Genomic DNA, 18,498 nt, shown 5'->3' on the forward strand with positions numbered 1-18,498 from the left:
GAGCAAGTCTGACCTGATTGGTCCACCGGAGAAGATAGAGTGCTGAAGTTGAAAGGCCATCACTGCTCTGTTTTTGGCTGTAAACAGCCACATAGTTCCATGCACAAGCCTCCTATCTCTGAAAAAGACAAGATTAAGTGTCTAGAGTTAATTTAACAAGGAAATGTGCCAGCTACACTCAGTAAAACTGTCCATGTGTGTGCTAGTCACTTCGCGGCCGACTGCTTTTCCAACTTTGGACAGTACAACAGAGGGCTAGTGAATAGACTGGTCCTGAATCTGTGCTTGATTTATTGGCTTTTTGGACCAAAACATGTTACTACCATTTCATGTAGACATCAATGATCCATATTAAACAGCAGAAAAGGAGCATAGTATGGGACCTTCAAACATGGTTGCATTTTACATTTAGAACATTCACTTTGCACCTTTTCATTCCTGTTCTCATAAAAAAGTAAAGTCATAGAGGTGAACGTAGCTGCTCATAGAAACACTCAATCTGTCCCATATTTCACAGAGGAATGAGCTTCCTTCAGACACTGGGGGATCTCCATGCTGATTGGCTACCATGGCGAGTTCATGTTTTTAAACGGTTGTGAATAAACACATGAAGTGAATGGAGCCAGTAGAGCATTGAATGCATCAGGAATTTGCACAGTTTGGACTCTTTGATTCATTTCTGCTGCCTGACAAAAACTGATGTCTACATCAGTGTAGACACCTTATGCACTTTACTCTTGCAAATGATTTTACGTGTAATGGTGTGAACACAAGATTACACTGCTCCCTTAAGCCACCAGACTTTGATAAGAAAAGGAGGATGTGTTTACATAGGCTTGAGTATTCTGGTTTTGAATTGGTTGCTCATTAAACATCCTATCCTGGCTTTGACTAACCTGATCTTATTCCCCGTAGAGTTATAAAAAGAAACAGTTGAGATTGACATGATGGAATAATATTGGTCTGCTTGCACAAATGATTTATTGAATTCCCTCAGTTAAAATGAACTGAGGGTTGACTCTGTTCACTTAATTCTTAACATTTGTGTGTAAAACATTGACTTTACATGTTATTCTTTTATTTGACTGGTTTTATTCGTGTTTGATGTGCACACAGTATTAGACAGACCGCTCCTCTGTTCCAAAGCAGAGCTGCTTTTAGTCAGTGGGGTCTGGTGACTTAGCAGAGATTGATGTGAAGGCGGTATTATTGAACAACCATCTACTGTTTTGACTAAAAGTCTGTCTCTGAAGGGCTCCTGTCTGTAATGTTGCTGCAATGTTTTTGTACTTCTCTGTCATTTTAACCTCAATAGTCAGAGCCCTGGTTTAAAAAAGGACGAGTTACTCTTTGCTGCAAATATTTCTCTCTTTTTGAAACTAGATTATTTTGATGGAAGATCAGTTGATGGTTTTTTACAGTGTTTGTTTCATAAAGCATGGAAGTGCTTCAGAGTTCGTCTAACAGGACTGGGCCTCGATCTGAGGCTGGACTGATTGTCTTTTAGGACACAGTATTTTGGAGAAAGCCCTTCGGAAGCTACTGTGGCACAGCGGGTACAGGAACGGGTTGATGGCCGAGTTCAGCCACAGGAGCCAGAACGTCATCTCGTACCAGTAGTGTGGCACACATGTACCGCTGCAGGCTGCACGGATGATCATCAGGAGAGTGTAAGGAGCCCAGCAAATCCCAAAAATACAGACAATAATGGCCAGAGATTTGGCGATCTTTTTGTCACGTGTGAGACGTGATCCCTGCGTCCTGCGTCCAGGCGCCATGCACGAGGCCGAGTGCTGAAACAGTCTGGAGTTTTGCCTGTTTGGTGAAAGCTTCCCCCTCTGCGTGAAGACCTGACTGGTGTTCGGGTCCCCACTAGAGGTCAGGACGTCCTCGTCTTCGATTACTGGAGAGATGGCAGCAGGCTCGCTGCACGACACCTTCCGAGTCTTCACAAAAAACACGGACCAGCCCGTCCCGTCTTTGTGCTTCTTGCTGATCCTCTGCACCTTCACGTCATTCTCAAGGCACTCCTCTCTGCTCTTGTTCCTGCGGTGGATGTTCAGGTAAATGCTCAGGTTGAAGAAGGCCACAGACACAAATGGCGTGAAGAACTCAAAAGTGGAGGCACTGAGCAGGAAGTACCAGGTGAAGTAAAACTCAGCAAAGCACTCGTGAGAAGGGACAACACTGTGACCTCTGATGATCTCCCAGAAGATGATGGCCGGGCCGTAGAGGAGGAAGGCGAGCACCCACACGGCGACCATCTTTAACACAGCCTGGCGAGTCATGTTTCTCTGCGCTCTGTATTTCACCTGTTTAGAGACAGAGAGAGACCGAGTCACAGGAATGTACCTGAAGACGTCTCTGATTCAGCTGCTGCAGCTGCACATACACAAACATTTTAACTCTTTGTTCAAATGGAGCCTGTTGGTTTTGTGCGAACTCATAGCGGTGCAGAGATGCTGCAAATAAAACCCACCCATGGGGCCCTTATTTCTGAGAGAGACAGAGATAATCAGCCAGGGAGAAAGGCTGAGAGCCACATTCAATGATGCAACACAAGTGTGAAAGAGACATCTGGTTTCTCCCTCGTCCTGCGTCCTCACCGCTCATTCTCTTTCCTGACGATCTATTTTCACTTCAACTCCTCTGTCGAACCAAATCTATCAGACAGTCACTGTCACTCCTCTATTTTTGTTTCCTTCTTTATGCTGTCTTTTCCTGGAACTGTGCGGTGTCTCTGCAGCACTGGGTCAAAAAAAGATGCACTTCATGCGACAAGTAAGAAGGGAAAAATCAACTCCTCTGAGTCAATAAAGAATGAAATGGAGGCACTTCATGATGCTAATAACTGATTCTGGCTCAGCCTCGAGTGTTGTCATGGGCAAAGCAAAAAACATTAGACCTATTTTACTTTTAAATGAGACCATTCCTGCTCTCTACAGAGCGCAAATGTATAAATAAATTAATTTAACTTCCCACCAAGCCCTTGAGATCAAACTGGTCACCAGAAGCTAAGCAATGGCATTATGTGGCGTCTGGAAAATCTGGCACATAAAAAAAACACATGCAGCAACAGTATCAAACAGATCCACATGGAGAGAAATCAGCCAAATGCACAAAGAGGAACAGGTTGCCTGGGATATTATTAATACTTCATTCAGTCTTGAGGAGAAATGTTGGAAGCGATGACTAATGCCTTTCATACCGAGTTAGAAATATCCATCTGTGTGCACAAACAACAAACACCCTTCTAAATAAAAGACACTCTTATTTCTATCAAGTTAGGAACTCACAGGCAAAAGAATCCTACATTTCCCACAATGCCCTTTGACAGCTGCTTTAATTAGACCCTTTCTGTCTCCTAAATCTTGCCTGAGGTGTGCTCGGACAGGAAACACAGTCCACTGTTTGAGCTCACAGCTTGTACAGTGTGTTCCCAAAAATGTTCCTGTTCGGGTGGGTGTGTCAGAGATTTTATCCAATCAGTGGTAAAGAGGCAAACCACACACTCGATGAAGACTGTGTGGGGAAAAAAGAAGGAGGATGTTGATATGCACTATGTATAAAAAAGACCAAAGATACCACAGCTGCCCTGAAGTGAAAACAATACATCTTTATGAGCTGGCTGCAAGCTGCAACCTCCAGTCTACAGATGAGGAGCTGACGCAGAATTGTTCAACGTGCTGGCTGCAGAAGCACCAGAAACACACCCATTCAGAAAAGAGGATCTTTACAGCAGAAATAATCAAGGTTACTGCCTGGTTAAAAACATATGTATATTATATTTGAAGTAATTAAACGTACAAGTTTTGCCAATGGCTGACTAGAATGACAGGTAGGCACCTTGCAGATGTATGGGCGAAGGTTAAAGGCCCGCCTCTTTACCTTGAACGAAGGCAGGATGAGTCAACAGTATTTGCAATACATTGCTAGACTTTAAGGGGATAGTCAGGTGATAACGTTAGATCCTAGTTCCAGTGGTTAAAATTTACCTTAAGACCTTAAAGGCACAGCTCTTAGAAAAAAAAAAAATGGTGGAACTTAAAAATACATTAGTGGCCTTCTTCCCTGATAAGACTATGATCGGCAGCTGTGTCCACTGAGGATGGAACAGTTTATGGAAAAATCTGAACCATTTAGTTTACGTGTGTTGTTCAGTTTATGTTTTTTCTTTTTCTTTGTTTCACGCCTCAGTTTGGAGTGTGTGTGTGTATGTAGTTCTGATCATAGGCATGAGCAACACAAGGTGAAGGAGTATACAACAGGACACTTGTGGAGGAAGGTGTGTGTGTTGTGTACATGGTGAGTGGAGAAGACACTCTGCTGTATGGGTAGGGATGGGTACCTTTCACATTTAAAACGATATGGTACGGATGCCTGGTACCTGGCAAATGGTACCTATTTTCAGTACTTTTTTGTGTTTATGTGGTAAAAAATATCAATTCATTTAATAGGATAGTACATTTTTTGAATTTATCATACTTATTCTTAAATATATAACCTTACAATGCTGTGTTCATGTCCAGCATGGAAAATCACCTCCTCTTCCAATAGCTCACAGTCACAAGGATGCATTGAGGTACCTAAACACAGTATCTTTTGATTTTACGTGAATCAGTATTTGGTAACTTCTCAGAATCCTCAAGAGAATTTTTGGCAAGAAAAAAAAAAATTAGCAACAAATAAAGCAACTTTTCTTTTGCAGTGGGTGCTGCTGTGAGCCCACCTTCTACCTAAAACACTAACAGACAGACTAGTCCTCTTCACTCGCAGCCAGAGCCGGCCCAAGGCATAAGTGAACTAAGCTTAGGGCCCCCCGGCCACTAGGAGGCCCCAGAGGGCAATTAACAAAAATATAAATATTTTTTTATTTTTTGTTTTGTGCATGTATGAGTGAGGATTTCTATACTGTCAACAATGTATTATTGCACAAAAATACAATTTTATGTCAGAGTGCTGCTGGTGATGTAGATTTGTGATGATAGAGATTTGTATCGCCATTAATAGCAAATTAGTTAAACTAGTTTTAAAAAAAAACAGTTAACTGGCTGGTTGAAAAGCTTGATATTCATGCAACCCTGTTTGTATTTGTGTAATACTAGAAACAGGCTTGGGCCAGCTCTGCTTGCTGCAATCCCTCCTGCTGCAGCAGAAAACTGCATTTGAATGAATTGAAGCCCAGATTAAAGATATTTTGATATTAAAAAAAATAAATAAACAAGAATCCACAAAAGGAAGTTCATTTGTTGTTCTTAACATATTAACAGTGAGGTTTTTTTTTCCTGTTTTCTGTTGCTCCTACATTGTTCCTCTCTCCTACAGCATCCATGACAATTACTTGCAATTGGCTTATTAAACAAATTAAGCGATGGCATAATTTAGGACTGCCTATAGAAACTTTCCTTGCTGTGGAGTTGGCATGTTGAAACTAGCAATGTCTCACTCAGCTTTAAAGAGATAGTTCAGTTTTTTTGAAGTGGGGTTGTATGAGCTCTATGTGACCACTAAGGCAGTAGATACAGTAGAAAGTTGTCTCCTCTCCCTCAGTAAGACACAAACTTTAATCGATGGTGACGAGGAAATGGATGCTAACAGGGACAGACGATACCAAATTCAAAGGCTATTTTCTCTGCCTACAAGAAGTAAAATCAAAAAGTAATACCACAGTTTAAGAGTACGCTACATAATATATTTTTTAAGTGCATTAAGTCTTTGGAAATATAAACATTTATCTGGACCAAACTAACTGGTCATGTGTCCTTCCGCGCAGCGCTAGTGCGCTCCGTCCCCCCTCCTCCTTTCAGCTGTAGGGAATGTAAACAAGCCATGCTTCAGGCGCCAGATGTAGCCTCGTGTAAGTTTGATCAAGTATCATAATTCTTTTGTTTGTACTCTAAGGATTGTGAGGCAGCTTAGGAAATTCAAAATGAGTGACTATGACAGCGACGAAGAAGTTCCATTCACTTTATAACCAAAAGGATACCTGCATGAACTGGAGTAGCAACACAGAAGATGAGCTGCTACAGATGGCAACTGAAAGGAATACAGAGGAAACATCCACGGATACAATCCCACTTCAAAAAAACTGAACTATCCCTTTAAGAATGTTTTAAATGGCAAACAACCTCACTCTTTCAGGTTGACCGCAAAACCGTGATAAGATCCGGACCTTGGATTTTGTGAATTGTTCCATCCCTAATGTTGACCAGTGAGGCTCCTGCAGCACTGAGTGTACAGGATTATTAGCATAGAGGAGGAACAATAGACTTTCTATAACCATGAGTGTTTCCTTCCAATCCACATTAAATCTGGACTGGACACACCTGAGAAGGCCACAATAATTTATCCCAGAGAGTGTGTTTGTATTTTAGCAGAAGGGGTGTGACACCGAACACCATTAACCCCTCACTTTCTGAATTTATAAACAAGTATAAAAATGGATTGTTTTTATGTTTTTTTTTTTCATTCTTACAGATGTAAAATTAAGTGGAGATTGTAAATTTGAGTACAGTACACACAATAGTTACAACTAAGTTACATTTTATATAAAGATTGAGAAGTTCAGCTGCATCAAGACCTGACAGGGTACATTGCAAATTTGTGACAACAGGCATCAAGAGGTTATCAACACCAACCAGTCTCTGCTGTGCTTGGGCTCAAGCTCATCACCACAGCCAACAAGTCCTTACTCTGCTGTTTGTCAAGGCAGACGAAGACTCATCACCCATCTTTAAAACCAATCAATGGCTCAGCACGCCAACGTCTCTGTCAACATTTTGGTGACTTTGACAGAGCATAAAGCAGCGCTAATTTCAAATTCCTCCAGCTCCTGTAGTCAGCTTTCTCTGTTTTAAAGGTAATCAATCTGGCAACTGGTAGGAACTTATGTCAAGCTGTGCATCAGAACCAAGAGAAATTACACAACATCCTTAAAGCCAGCATGTGTTCTCGACACTTTCTGACATCTTAATTTGCTTCAATTTATCCACTGAAACTCTGAAAACTCAAGTGAAGCCAGTATTTAAACATGATAAGCCTTGACTTAAGGCAGACATGCTGGTCTCTGGGGAGTGGTATGCAGATGTGCCAAAAACTGTTTTGTCAGGTGTCCGCTTGAGGCAGGCTCCAGGAGAACCGGAAACCCAATGTACAACAAGCCAAAAGACAAATTTATCTGCAGGATTGAACACGTTTACAGCCTTGTACAATAAGTACTGCTGAAGACAACACACACACAGGGAGAGATCATGTTATTTGGCTTTATTATTATCATTAGACGGTTTCAGCCAAGAAACCGAAGGGTCAAATCATTGGCATGCATCAAGCAGAGAAAACATCTAAGGGGATAACAGAAAATACTAAAATCTGGTAAAGAACTGTCCAACGCATTATGAAAAACTGGAAGGATAGTAGGATTTTTTTCCTACTATCCTTCCAGTTTTTCATAATGCGCTGGACAGTTCTTAACTAGATTTTAGTAGTTTGATGATCATTCAGGATATTTTTTTATATCCTGAATGATCATGATCAGCGCACCTTTAGTGAAATGAAATCGAAGAAAAACAACAGTTGAACTCAGGGCTATGTTTAATAGTGAAAGTTAGAGCATTTCCACACGCACAGTGTGAAGGGAACTCAAGGGATTGGGACTGAACAGCTGTGTAGCCTTAAGAAAACCGCTGATCAGTTAGAGGAACCAGAGAAAAGGCTTCAGTTTGCTAGGGAGCATAAGATTGGACTCTGGAGCAATGGAAGAAGGTCTATTGGTCTGATGAGTCCAGCAACAATGAGTGCTCAAAGGATGAGGTCAGCTGGCTACCTGAATGACGGTGGCCTGTATGCATGACAAGCCATTAGCAGGAAAACGGACAGTTTTTATTACTGGCGAAAAAAAATTGATTAGGTATGCATGAGCCAGGTTAACAGCCCAAAAGAGATTACAAGTGCAAGCTGTTTGGCTGTTTAAAGGCAAACATTGCGCGATGCGTTACAGTTAGAGATGAAATATACAAAGACAGTGGACAATCTTTTGGACAGGTTACAATTTGTAGCCAAACAGCAAATTTAGATTTAGGGGACACAGCTTTTTTTAAGTGAACAGATGAGATAAAGGAGACAATCAAAGTCTCAAACAGGCAAGGCTCTGTTTTACAAGTTTGATTCGCTCTTTGCTTTTATATGTCTGTGTCCTTCCAAGATGTGTGTGGTAAGAGGTTATTCATCGAGGTACCGTGGCATGCTGCAGTGCTCGTTCCACATTTTCCCTGTTCAAGATCACCAAACTTTCTCTTTCTCTTTGTTTACCTGAGTGACTCACTGATAAGAGCTGTTTGTGTATTCTTGTAATAAAATCTCCATTTCTCCAGCTAAAATTTTTTTTCTTGATCTTCTCTCAGTCACTTCGTTAACCCTCACCAGGTTTACGAGTAGAAGGCATGCACAGTTCGAATTAAGGCTGGCACACATTACAGGATTCTCCAAAACTTCACACATTTATAGACCATACACTTGATGATAGCAAAAGACAGATCGCACAAGATTAATCTTTTTGTGTGTGGTGTGCACTCCGAGGACACCACACACAGACCAATTTTTTAGCAGAGCTTCTGCTTCTTCACGCTCAATATTTCAAATCTTGCGTAGTAAAACGTGACCTCAGTGTAAATAAACTTGACGGAGGTACAGGAAAAAGCAAAGATGATTGTTTTCGGCCTCTAGAATTATAAAAAAAAAAAAAAAAAAAAACACAAAAGAAAAGGGATTATAGAAAAGGCTGTGAAGACGGCAGGGATATGGGCTGTTTAAATAACAATGTGAGTTGGAGGTGAGTAAAGTTGTCATAAGTATTACGGTTAAATTTCTTACTTCCCCTTCTCTCAGTCGGCTGAGTACGCTTGCGTCTTGATTGGCTCTGCTCTGGTACACGGGACATTACATGCTGTACCTGCTCGACTCCCCTCAAGGGGCCCCACACACTACAGGATTTACTTGTAAATATTAAACATGTTCATTATCTAAGATCAATGAACAGGAGGCCTTCCAAGGGGCTTCAACCAGAAGAAGTCACTCTTAACACACCCCACACCACAGGAAAATCACACATGTCATCAGACTATCGGCCTTCGCTGGCTTTCATCGTAAGGGGGAGATCGAACAAAAATCAGCCTGATTATCCTGTAGTCTGAACCCGGCTTTAGTTTGATGGGGTTTTCTAGCAGTTTCCTCTTGATTATGACATAATCTGCACCAGCGTTGATTTTATGGTGTAAATAGTTAACAGGATTATTTGCAGTAGTGCATGCAGCTAACGCTGCAGCTAAACTGGCCGTTCCATAACAGAACGTTAGGACTAATGGTCCCGTTTGTTTAATAACTGGATGTGCATATGGGCCCAGGTAATTCCATCAATGGATTTTTTCTTCCCTGATGACACGGCCATATTCCAAGATGACAATGCCAGGATTCATTGGGCTCAGATTGTGAAAGAGTGGTTCAGGGAGCATGAGACATCATTTTCACACATGGATCGGCCTCCACAGGGTCCAGACCTTAACCCCATTGAAAATCTTGGGATGTGCCAGAGAAGGCTTTGCACAGTGGTCAGACTCTACCATCATCAATGAAAGATCTTGGAGAAAAGTTAATGCAACACTGGATAGAAATAAATCTTTTTTGCAGAAGCTTTTCAAAACAATGTCAAAGCAAATGTGTGCTGTAATCAGAGGTAAACTGTAAAAGAAGGTTTGCTCTAATTGTTCTCTTCCTATTGGTATAAGTGACCTTTGACTCTCTAACACATGCCGGACTTGAACTCCAGTTATATCTGACCCATTCATCACCTCTGAGCGCCATCATCACAGCTGACTCCTTGGCTCTGTTTTCTATGTGACACAAAGGTTGCTTTCATATCTCTCCTTTCTTTACACCATGCTTTCCTTTGTTCTTTTTGTTGTCCATGTTCAGGCAACTTTCTTCTTTTGATTCTGGGGTCTGCTTCTGGCTTTTTGAAATGGCTTTGACCAGCAAAACACTGGTCCATCTGAAGCATGAAGACATCAGAGACCGACCGGTGTTTCAGCTGAAAGAGCGACCCGATTGATTGATGACTTTCAGTCACATGCATACTTCTCAGATGTCTTTAGATTAGGGCTGCAGCTATCGAATATTTTAGTATTCGAGTATTCTACTGAAAATCCCATCGATTAATCGAGTTATCAGATTCAATACATTTTTGTTTAGTTAAAGAGCAGTTATTTTTCAAATGAAAATTTTTCTCTTTAAGAAATATAATTTTCTGATACAGCATGTCAGTAAGAGCACTTGCTTTGGTAGCTCCAAAATTTGTAAACACACTTTGACACATTTTTTGTGCCTTGGACATCTCATCAAATGTTGCGGACCCAAATGGCACCGTTTCGTAGAATGACCCATTCGTCTCCAAACTCCAGAAAAGAAACTAGATAAGTTGCTAGTTGCTATTTTGTATAAGAGGTAGCTCGAGGGGTCTGAAAACTCTCTTAATATGGCCTCAGCTCTATTTGAAATACCACTCTTTGATCTTTTTTAAAATTAAACGATTCCTCGAGACAGAGAAAATTACTCGAGTAATTTTTGTAATCGACTACCTCGAATCATTCGAGGAATCGTTTCAGCTCTAATTTAGATTATCATTCATCTGATGAGGAGATTTGGGCATCTTCAGTGTTTTAACAGCTGCTGTAAATTTAATATCCACATATTCAGCTGAAGGTCTCCAGTTTACAAAGTCACTATTTAAGCTTTAACACAAACATATTCACACTATCAGGCTCAAAGAAGACCATTGTTGAAGAAGGCTGTTTTAACGGGTAGATGCATTGTCCGAGAAATAGTTATGGACCTTAGTTCCTGCAGTCAAAAGTACAAAGTTCTTTTAAAAGTCTATAGTTCCTGGGGAAAGTTCCTGCAGTTGAAAACCACCATGAGGCAGACTTCTCAGCTCTATGTCTTGCTTACCTGTCAATAAATAATCTGCTGTAACAACCTGCTCACTGTACTTCATCCTTAACCTGTAAAATCATCACTGTTCCCCTGAACACAGAGAGGTGTGTAAGTTTGTATTGAAAATCTTTATTTGATAAATGAAGCAGATGTTTAATTCTGTGTATTTAGGTCAAAACCAGATCTCTGTCAGAGAACAGAGCTGTGAATGTGGACAAGTCCTTTTTTGTACATTAACTTTGTCCGTTACACTATATATCTGTGTTTGTGTGTTTGTGTGTGTGTGGACTTACTGCTCGTGTGACTGACAGGAAGCGGTCGTAACTGATGAGAACAATGTTGAAGACGGAGGCAGTACAGAGCAGGTAGTCCATGACCAGCCACACCTTGCAGAGACCCTTACCCAGCATCCAGCGGCCTGTCAGGTTGTATGGGATGTACACTGGGATACAAAACGCACCTGCAACACAAATACATGCAAATCATACCTGTGTTAAAACCCACACCTCTCCAAACCATGACATTAAAACATGTATGTACTTTACATGCTGGGGGGTTTAGGGAACAGGCTGCTCTCATTGTTCCTTTAAGGAGAGGGTGCATTTTATCTGATGCTGCTGCACAAAAGAAGAGCAGAGTGACTCTACAGTGATGTGACAAATGAATGAAGCAGAAGGACGCTAAGGTCATCATTAACTCACCTCTGAGCAGCACTCACACTTCATAATTATATTAATAACTACAGTAAAGGGCAATACCGCCGTGTTTTGGGGCGTGGGCTCAAATCCTTCATGGGGGTATTGAGTCAATGAAGGAACAAAAGATTTTGGATCAGAGAGGGAAGAAGATGGGGAAGATGGTCCAACTCACCCACAAGGAAATCAGATATCGCCAGGTTCAGGAAGAAGTAGTTGCTCTGAGTCCTCAGGGTTTTATCCACAATAAAAGCCATGATGACCAGCGCGTTCCCGGCCACCACCACGACAACCAGGCTCACCATGAGCACCGAGAGGATCACCACCAGGTAGCCCGGGAGCACGGTCCCAGCCTCAGACACCGCAGGAGTCAAGTTGCCGCTGGAGTTGGACTCCGGAATATTCGCGCCCATTTTTAATTCAAAGCCTGGACCATCGTAGAGCTGTCTCACCTCACGCGCACACACAACCATCAAGTCCAGTTACGCGCCCGCGCGCTGCGCTCCACTTTACGCAGGAGTCACACATGATTGACAACCTGTGGTGGAATAAAAATACTTTACCAAAATCTCCCATGATCTCCAGGGCAGTTGTTTGAATGGAAAAGGCACGAGCTGAAATCATTAATGTTAAATAAATCCTCGGGGAGCGCGTGCTTTCCTCTGGTCAGGGTTTGGCATCTGTGCGGGCAGCGGGATGTGCGAGTGAAGCGGAGCGCACTGTTGCTTTTTGTTCAAGGAGTCAATATTGCGATAGTAAAAATTGAGCACAACTTCTAGTCGGGTTTTCACAATAAAAGCATAATGAGGACGGTTTACTGAAGCGTGCAACCCACAACATTTTCAAATCTTAATCAGCGTTTCTTTTTAATAACAAACCAAATATTTTCTCCATGATATTTTTCTTATAAACCTGGTAATGAGAGCAGACTTGAAGAGAGAGGAGAAGGAAAAAGGAGTGAGGGAGAGTACTGCTACAGGTTTACCCATGTGTGTCAACATACACCACAAAACATGATGCAGAAAAAAAGAAAAAGAAAAAGATGAAAAATGTTTATAATGATTAGCACAAAAACAAGAAATGTGGAGAAGCATTTTGAAGTTCAACATTTCCAGAAGAAAGCTGAGTTGATGTTACATTGATTTGGTTTGAGTGCCAAACATTGAAATAAACTTGTGCACACGTGCATTCATACATATATGTATGTGATCATTTTTTTCTGTTTTAAGTGTTCTTTATAATTAATCTTGATCTCAAACACAAAACTTCTCCTTTTTTTTTTTTTTTTTCATTTTTTAAATTACTCTTGTTTTTTTAGATGCAGCTTTTCCGGTTTCGCTTCAGGTGATTTCCGCGCACCTGACGTTTTCCCTCTTTGTCCGCCCAGCAGATGATCAAAGGCCGAAGTCTGCAGTTAGGAGCTGAAGTCGAGCAGTGAGTGAACTAAAGTGATCTGCGCTGAGAACAGAGGAAAATCTGAAATTTATAATCCAAAGCGAACGGTAAAAGATTCAGGGGTCAGAGAGTCCTGAAAGCACGACCTCTCCTACCCAATTAGCATATAATTACACTATTTTTAATATAATAATATAAATACCGGCACATTTAAACTTATTTCAATAATGACAGTGACATTCAAGCATCAGCTTTAAAAGTCAGTTTAGTTATCCATTATTAAAGCTTTGGCTCTTTACTGATTAGAGTCTAATTCCTGATTGTACACAATGGAAAAAGCTTTACATCAAATGCACAGAAAGGCAGCTTGAAAGGGCAAAGATACTGAAAAAACACCTCCTAAAGTCTGTTTGAGCACACAGAGCAGCAACATGTATGATGAGACACATTATCACCAAAGACAGGCATATTTCACCGGGCTCCATAACCTTTCATTCAGGGTTTTGTAAGCCTCTAGCTCTCCCTCCGTCTCTCTGTAAAAAGGGCAGAAAGCCCCCCACGAACAGCACAGCTCAGATCAGCACTCCCCAGTTCCAAAATCCCACCGGCACAATCAGATGTGGCGCCTGTAATGATTGCAACAGCATCATCCGAGACAACATATTTATTCATGAATGTGCACAGAGTTAAGCTGGGTCCCATCCAGGCGCTGCATCCCTCAAAGCCTGAGTCACAGTGGAAAGTCGTGGGCTGTCCTATTTTAAAGCTCCTTTGAGTGATGTTTCCTGGGCTGTGACGGATCTATTGGGTGCATCCACAGCCCAAAATATACCAAACAAGTAGCAGACAGGCACACTTATAAATGTAAGTACATTTAAGCACAGATTATAAACTGCTCTGGTAGTGCTTCATTCATACATTAGAGTTCTCGTTGGACAGTCTCTGTCCAGCTGTGCAGCTCTGTTTGGAAAAATCTATTTTGGCCTGGAGGAGTTTTCAATCCTGCCAGTCTTTGGTGCAGACGTTGGGCCCAGCTAACTGTTAAACAGATATTTGTGAAGCACTGCCTGTGACTAATTACCCTAAACTGGTACATGACCAACCAACACCTCTGCTCATTGCTCAGTCATAAACTAATAGGTTTCTATGAAGCCACCTTCATAGAGTTTACTTGAAGAGATGGGTTGTTTTAGTTTTTGTTTTGGCTTTCTGCAGAAAGACTGGAAACCACATACACATTAAAAAAAGAAAGACTTTTATGGAATTAAAAACATCAAAAATAAAAAATAAAAAGAACAGGGTGAAACTTCTGAACTCACTGAAGAGGTCCCAGGTTTCCTGGTGGTACAGGTTTTTAAACTGTGAGACCTTTTGATCTCAACTAGGTACCAACAGTTCTTCAGGATCTTTCTAAAACAGAGGATATCAGTGACTCACAGACAGCTGCAGTCTGCATCACTCACCATCCAGAGACATGCCTGCTGCCTGCTTAACTTTATATTTACAGCTGTACCCTTTTTTCTGTTGTCTTAAAGTGGCTACATTTTCACATCGGCCTGTGATGAATGTGTATAGAAAATATGGAGCCCATGTTGCTGTTGCCTCACAATCAGTGGCGGCTGGTGGAGTTTTCTCCAGTTGGGGCTAGATCTCCGCTACAGACATACACTGAAAAGCAGGCAAACACTTATCTAGGTATCAGACCAGTGTATTCATTTTCTTTTTCTCCGTTTCACGTCTACAACTCCAGCTGCTCAATCTGTCAATCAGCCGCACTTTGTGACAGATGGCTGTGACACCGGCGGTAGGGTGGTGATATTTAAATCAAGCTGCATTCAGCTCTGGACGCAGGTAAGGTACACCCAGAGCTGGTCCTATCTCTTGTACTGAAGAGGAGGCACTGCGCATGTAACTTTTAACAGGAGTCTATGGCCAAAAAATTTTGTGCCCACGGTGGGAAACGGTTGACCAATCAGACAACACAGATGGACAAAACAACTTTATCTATCGAAAATTTTATATTATTCACCTTGCCTTTTTAAAAATATACATATACACACAACTCAGAGTATTATCTTATTATTTTGTCTTGTTTTTCCTTAATTTTTGATTTTACTCAAGGTAACGTTGTGGGTGATGTGGTGGCACCCGAGTGCCTTCCATTGGTCAGCCGCCACTACTCACAACAGTGTTTCCATTTATTCCCACTTAAACACAGAGTATTTTCCATACACCGATTAACAACATAACCCCACGACTCTACAGCATTAATGTATCCCAGCATGCTTTGTGCAGCTGGGCGGCTACATGCTTTCAGGAATGAAAGCAAGCAGTTCGATATCTTTTCTGGACTATATAGTCATTACAGTCACCAGTATCCAGACTCAGCTCACTTTTTGAATTAAACTTGAGCATTTTGTAACCTGAATGAGTTGTTCTCAGGCCCTGTGGGCTTTTATTCCCCTTGCTCTCAAGTCTCGGTCTGATGTTTCTAATCTTCAGCTTTGGGCTCTTGTACTTTTTCCTGAGTACCATCCAGCGTGAGTCATTGTGACATTCTCACTTTGTAGGAGGCTTTGCAGAGCACTTAATATTCACTTGAACCTGGCTCGTGAGGATTATATTTAGTATTCTGAATCTGATATATTTTTTAAAATAAGCTTGTTTTTAATTCTGTTTTTTAGGTCTTTCAGCAGAACAATCAGATGGTTTATTGTGAAACTGATGAAAGATGTAGCATGGGCCAGGAAAGCAACAGTTTGATTTTAACTGATAGACTCAGGGACACTGGGTGTTTTCTGTTTTTCTCTGATGATTAGTGTGCTTCAATGACAAAATGCAAAGTTGAAATGATTATTCTGCTTCTGGGACATCCATATTAAGACATAATGGTTGTTTAGGGACACCATTCAGGAATATGGAGTGTTTTGAGGGTTTTTTCTTTTCCCGAGTATAAAGCCTGAACTAATTTCCCTGGTGTGGCTGAGCTCTCAGAGTGTACATGTTCTTCCATAGCCTTGAAAAAGCTCTCTCTTTAAGTGTCAGAAATAATGAACCACGTGAGCTTGTTCCCATTAAAGCGTGTTGGTTTGTCCCTGGTTCAGGTTTTACTTTAATTGTCAGTGTGCCAGAGACTTCTTTAACATGGGCTTTTATTAAAAGTTTGGTTTCTGCATCCTGTACAGTCAACCTTGTGAATCAATTGAACGAAATAATGAAGATAAGGTTTCTGGCATACAAGTATTCAACATTAAAGGAAAAGCCCAGAAGTTAAAAGAGACTGGTATAGAGTGTCAGTAAAGTTTGCCACCATAACAGTAGAATAAGTGTTTTAAATTAGTAAATAGTTCTCTTTATCAGGAAAAGTGTTACTAAAAATTAAAAAATTATGATTGTCATGCAAGGATAGTCTAAAAATGTACATTCTAAAGTTAATGTGTGGTTAAAGAAATTTAGTAATTTTTTTTAACCAGGCCGTAAAGCTGTTTACTTTGGCTTCTTGTGGATGTGGTGTCTGATGCATCTGCAGACAGTCTAAGTCGGGGGTAGGCAACCTTTTTCATGACTCCTGCCACTTTAAAATACTCTCATGCCGAAAGTGCCAAGACTTACTTCATAAATCATTGACAGTTGATGGGAAAGTCTTCTTGAGTGGTTTTCCATGCTTACCTATACTGTGAGAATAGCTACAACTTCCTTCGATTGCCTGGTTTTTAACAGTACAGCAAGTTTTAAATGTGTTGTTTTGTTTTGCATACTTTGATAACGCTGTTTTGTCTCTAAATAGATGCGATTGCAAGCTAGCAGACTGACGTCCCAAAAGATTTGCGGTGATGCACTTGTAAGACACATTTGCACACTTGTAACATCAATGATTTAATTTCATTATTTAAAGTTATTTGTTAATTTTTTTTAACATATGAACATTTATACTGTTCTTGTTAAATGTTGAATAGAATACAATACAATGTTTTCATTTTCTTTATTTATTTTGTCCTGTCATATTGTAATTATTCTCTGCGTGCCAACGTAAATAGCCTCACATGCCAGCTCTGGCACCCTAGCCCTAGGTTGCCTACCCCTGGTCTAAGTGAACTGCTGTTTTTAGCACCTAGGCAAGGCCTTCATATTCATATTCAGGTACAACAGAACAATAGCCAGCTGAAAGGCAAGCTGTCAGAAGAAGGAAACAGGGTAGACACAACCGTGGAGTCGAGAATCATCAGTTATGTATACTGAAAAAAACTCTTTACTGATTATTAACAACAGCAAGTGAGTTGCCTTTTTTTAAAAAATTGGATACGTTTTTAAAGTCTTTTAGCCTGTGTGAGGGTTAACTAAGCTGTCTGATCAAGAAAGAATCTAGAAAGTGTCGGATAAAAAGGTAGGGCCTGCACCATCTTTCTAAAAAATGTCAACTTTTACAAGAGTAGTCTTGCTCAGTCGTCTCCCACAGGCCTCTATACATGTGTGTCAGTGTCAGTGTCTGCGTCAAACCCCTCCTCTGCCTGTATATTGATGTTTTAGTTGTGTTGAGACATTTCTGGGCAAGGAGTGAGTGTAGCTTCCTCAGCCAATCACAGCACGCCCATTGCGCATGTGACTTTGTGTGTTGATGATAACAAGTAGAAGAAGCTAAGCACAGTAGCTACAATAGTGGACATAGCACGTAGAAAGACAACACATCCAAAGTGAAAAGAAACACCAAACAGATAAAGATTGGGCGAAGCTTGACTCAACATTATCTGGTTTTCGGAACTTAGAAACCAGCTTGGGACAAAGAGCGATGCAAGTTGGCTTACTGCTGAGCAGGTATGTGCCAAATACCTGTGATTAGCTTGTGCTAACATGCCAAGTCAGGTGCATTAGGAGCCCAGTATGAATGTTGTGTTTACTAACAGGTAACGAAAATTCCTGCAGACTCTACCTTTAAAATACAATATACAGTTAAACAAAAAAGAGTCTGCAGGTAAATTCTGCCAGATTTACAGATTTATGTGCAAGAGGCTGAACAGAAACTCTTTTCTTTACATACATGACCATGATTTGGGAGAAAAAGTGTTAAAACTATGGCACCACTGTCAGCCTCACTTTGTATCATGCTTTACACAGTGAAGCAGCAAATTGACCCTTTGAGTGCCAGCTGGGAAAATATCTCACTCAATAGGTCTCTCTCTGTTTTATAATGGTTTTACCAGATTATGACATAGCTTACTTTTTGAGTGGCAATGGCAGGAAAGGTCATCTTGTGATTTACAGGAAGAGTAATTTTACTTGCAGCAGCTCCGTTGTTAATTCCTCTCTTCGTCTTGCAGATTGAATGTTTAAAACATGTGAAATCTGCAGCATTGTCTGGTCCGATAAAACATTTCAGGTGGTCCCCATCTGTGAGGTGATCCTGCAGTTTAATCTGCATGCTAATATG

The 18,498-nt window shown here is 41.0% G+C and overlaps 1 protein-coding gene across 1 annotated transcript; it reads right to left on the reverse strand.

The window, feature by feature from the left end:
* Positions 1-285: 285 nt before the first annotated feature.
* LOC141788966 (histamine H3 receptor) lies at positions 286-12,368 on the reverse strand. Its single transcript, XM_074668189.1, has 3 exons — positions 11,854-12,368; positions 11,277-11,443; positions 286-2,312 (listed from the first exon to the last, which is right to left on the reverse strand). Exons 1-3 carry the CDS (start codon positions 12,149-12,151, stop codon positions 1,461-1,463), a joined length of 1,317 nt encoding a protein of 438 aa, XP_074524290.1. The 5' UTR covers positions 12,152-12,368; the 3' UTR covers positions 286-1,460.
* Positions 12,369-18,498: the final 6,130 nt, after the last annotated feature.

Source organism: Halichoeres trimaculatus, unplaced genomic scaffold (assembly GCF_033239565.1).
Source record: "Halichoeres trimaculatus isolate MK-OKI-2021-1 unplaced genomic scaffold, fHalTri1.1 fHalTri1_scaffold_4, whole genome shotgun sequence".
NCBI lineage: Eukaryota > Metazoa > Chordata > Actinopteri > Labriformes > Labridae > Halichoeres > Halichoeres trimaculatus.

Bases quoted from the DNA above. Each gene is read 5' to 3' on its own strand.
- LOC141788966 (XM_074668189.1), bottom strand. From the start codon at position 12,151: ATGGTTGTGTGTGCGCGTGAGGTGAGACAGCTCTACGATGGTCCAGGC. The intron at 11,444-11,853 runs GTGAGTTGGACC...TTTGTGTTGCAG, and splicing joins GATATCTGATTTCCTTGTGG to GTGCGTTTTGTATCCCAGTG. The intron at 2,313-11,276 runs GTAAGTCCACAC...GTCTCTAAACAG, and splicing joins TCCTGTCAGTCACACGAGCA to GTGAAATACAGAGCGCAGAG.